We start from the raw sequence: 3,551 nt of genomic DNA, 5'->3' as shown, positions 1-3,551 counted from the left end.
GCTTTCTATCCTATTCCATCGATCTATGTGTCTGTTTTTGTGCCAGGACCATGCTGTTTTGATTACTGTGGTCTTGAGGTATATAATCTGAAGTCAAGGAGCCTGATTCCTCCAGCTTCATTCTTCTTTCTCAAGATGATCTATGCCATGACATTTTAAAACAAAGAAAATACATCAGCCCAGCCTTAAAACTTAATGAATCTTAGAATTGTTGCACCATTTTTTTTCCCTCAAATTTATCCTAAATGTTGAGTGTATGAAAAATAGTACACTTGGAATCATATTCAGAATCACCACTTATGAGTATTACTGTTTTAATAATTGCTGATTACCTTTCAGAGCTTTATTATATTCACTTTCAATTGGAATGTGCAGAAAACCTACACTTTCCTTGAAAATGGTAAAATTTTCATTGTCATAACTATTAATAAATATAATTAATAAGGCATTCATTAATAATATGCTTCTTATTTTTTACAGCAGTCATATGGTAGAGATGCTGTAAAAATAAAGAAGGTAATCAGTATGGGGGAACGTTTAGCCAGATTTCAAATCACAATCAGAAAAAGAAAACTACTGGAATAAAACTATACAAGTTCAGTATATATGGACAGGTCTTCATGCATCATTCTTTAATAGGCACATGACATCTCATACTACACCAAAATCATGTGAGTATCAGGAATATGAAGAGAAGCCATATAAATGCAAAGAATGTGGGAAGGCCTTTAAGCATCATCAGTCTAAACACATGCATGAGAAGATTCACACTGGAGAGAAACCCTATGATTGTAAGAAATGTGGGAAGGCCTTCAAGCTTCACCAATTCATTCAAAGACATGAAAGAATTCACACTGGAGAGAAACCCTATGAATGTAAAAGATGTGGAAAAGCCTTCAGATATCACCACAACTTTCAAAAACATGAACGAACTCATACTGGAGAGAAACCCTATAGATGTAAGCACTGTGATAAAGCCCTCAGTTCTCTCAGATACTGTCAAATTCATGAAATAACACACACTGGAGAGAAACCTTATAAATGTAAGCAGTGTGGTAAAGCTTTTAGTTGTCCCAGTTACTTTATAAAACATGAGAGAATTCATAGTGGATTGAAACCATATGAATGCAAGCAATGTGGTAAAGCCTTTCAGTTGTGCCAGTTACATTCGAAGACATGAAAGGACACATACTGGAGAAAAGCCCTATGAATGTAAAAAATGTGGTAAGGCCTTCAGTTGTTCAAGTTCCTTTCGAAAACATGAGAGAACTCATACTGGAGAGAAACCGTGTGAATGGAAGCAATGTGGTAAAGCCTTCAGTTATTCTAGATCCTTTCAAAGTCATGAAAGGAGACACAGTGGAGAAAAGCCCTATACATGTAAAAACTGTGATAAAGCTTTCGCTTGTCCAAATCCCTGCCGAAAACGTGAGAGGACTCATTCTGGACAGAAGCCCTATGTATGTAAGGAACGTGATAAAGTCTTCAGTTCTCTTACAAAATTTCAAAGACACATGATGAAGCACACGGGCTATGGACCTTATAAATGTAAAGACTATGGGAAAGTCTTTGATTGTCCCAGTTACTTTTGTTGTCATGAAAGGACTCACAGTGGAGAAAAGCCATATAAATGTAAGGAATGTGGTAAGGCCTTCAGTTTTCCTTGTTGTCGTCAAATACATGGAAGAAATCATACTGGGGACAGGCCCTATGAATGTAAGCAGTGTGGTAAAGCCTTTACTTACCTCAGTTCCATTTGAAAACATGAAAGAACTCATACTGGAGAGAAGTCCTATGAATGTAAGGAATGTGGAAGGGCCTTTATTTATTCTTCAAATGTTCAAAGACACATGATTGTGCATACTGGTGATGGACCTTGCAAATGTAAGGACTGTGGGAAAGGCTTTGATTGTCCTAGTTCATTACAAACATATAAAAACACTCACAATGGAGAGAAACCCTGTTCATGTAGAACTTGTAGTAAAGCCTTCCCAGTTCTTGTTGAAACCATGAAAAAAATCCATAATGGAGAATAGTGCCATAAATGTAAGAAATGTATGAAAGCCTTTATTTGTCCCAGTTCATTCCAAATACATAAAAGAGCTCACACTAGAGAGAAACCCTATTTTTGTAAACAATATGGCAAAGCCTTCAGCACTCCCAGTTATGTTCAAATACATGAAAGAACTCATACCAGGGAGAAAATGAATGAAAAGAATGTGGAAAAGGCCTCATATATCACCCAACCCTCCCAGGACACATGAGAGTACACACTGGAGAGAAATGGTATGTATGCAAGGAATGTGGGAAAGCCCTTAGTCCCATTTCTTTGGGAAGCCATGGAAGGACAGGAGAGAATTGTATTGAATGTAGACTATAGGAAAACCTTCACTTTCCCCACATCCCTACAGAAAAACCATATAAAAATGTACATAAGATAGAAACCTTGTAACTGAAAAGCAAGGGAAACTTCCAATTTTAACAAATATTTTCAAAGTCATGTGAATATTCTACTGGAAAGATGTCATCCATGTAAGTACTATTATGGGTAAGCTGTCAGAAAATTCACAACATGAAAGAAAGAAATTTCGTGCATACATTTTCTTTGTAATTTGACTCATTCTCAAAGTGATTTTCTATTGTATGGATTTGTAGTTAGTTTTACAAGTATTCATTGAGGTGAGATGATTTTGTAGGTACTCATTAAGCAATCAGTTCAGTTGCTCAGTTGTGTCTGACTTGCGACCCCATGGACTGCAGCACGCCAGGCTTCCCTGTCCATCACTAACTCCTGGAGCTTATTCAGACTCATGTCCATTGCGTTGGTGATGCCGTCCAACCATCTCATCCTCTGTTGTCCCCTTTTCCTCCTGCCTTCAATCTTTCCAAGCATCAAGGTCTTTTCCAGTGAGTCAGTTCTTTGCGTCAGGTGGCCAAAGTATTGGAGTTTCAGCTTCAGCATCAGTCCTCCCAGTGAACATTCAGGACTGATTTCCTTTAGGATGGACTGGTTGAATCTCCTTGCAGTCCAAAAAACTCTTAAGAATCTTCTCCAACACCACAGTTCAAAAGCATCAATTCTTCGGTGCTCAGCTTTCCTCGTAGTCCAACTCTCACATCCATACATGACTACTGGAAAAACCCTAGCTTTGACTAGATGGACCTTTGTTGGTAAAGTAACATCTCTGCTTTTTAATATGCTGTCTAGATTGGTCATAGCTTTTCTTCTAAGGAGCAAGTGTCTTTTCATTTCATGGCTGCAGTCACCATCTTCAGTGATTTTTTTCTGTCACTGTTTCCACTGTTTCCCAGTCTGTTTACCATGAAGTGATGGGACCGGATGCCATGATCTTAGTGTTGAGTTTTAAGCCAACTTTTTAAGCCACTCTCCTCTTTCACTTTCATCAAGAGGCTCTTTAGCAATACTTCCTAAAAAATTAATAGGTAATTTTTCCTTTAGTCATCTGGTAATTTTTTGTGTGTCTGTTTTGAAGTCTGTTGGAACCATGAATTGAAGTTTATTTCTAATATGCAAGTAGGTTTGATTTTTA

General features: G+C 37.6%; 1 protein-coding gene across 1 annotated transcript; it reads left to right on the top strand.

Annotated features, from left to right (window-relative positions):
- The first annotated feature begins 615 nt into the window (after positions 1–615).
- On the top strand, positions 616–2,386 carry LOC139033856 (zinc finger protein 709-like). Its single transcript, XM_070463681.1, is given in 2 exon segments — positions 616–1,161; positions 1,247–2,386. Coding segments are annotated over 2 exon segments (1,308 nt in total). The 5' UTR covers positions 616–643; the 3' UTR covers positions 2,037–2,386.
- The last annotated feature ends 1,165 nt before the right edge of the window (positions 2,387–3,551 follow it).

This window comes from Odocoileus virginianus, chromosome 3, assembly GCF_023699985.2.
Source record: "Odocoileus virginianus isolate 20LAN1187 ecotype Illinois chromosome 3, Ovbor_1.2, whole genome shotgun sequence".
NCBI lineage: Eukaryota > Metazoa > Chordata > Mammalia > Artiodactyla > Cervidae > Odocoileus > Odocoileus virginianus.
Note: the sequence above shows the minus strand (reverse complement) of the source record. Positions and strands in the feature narration are given on the sequence as shown.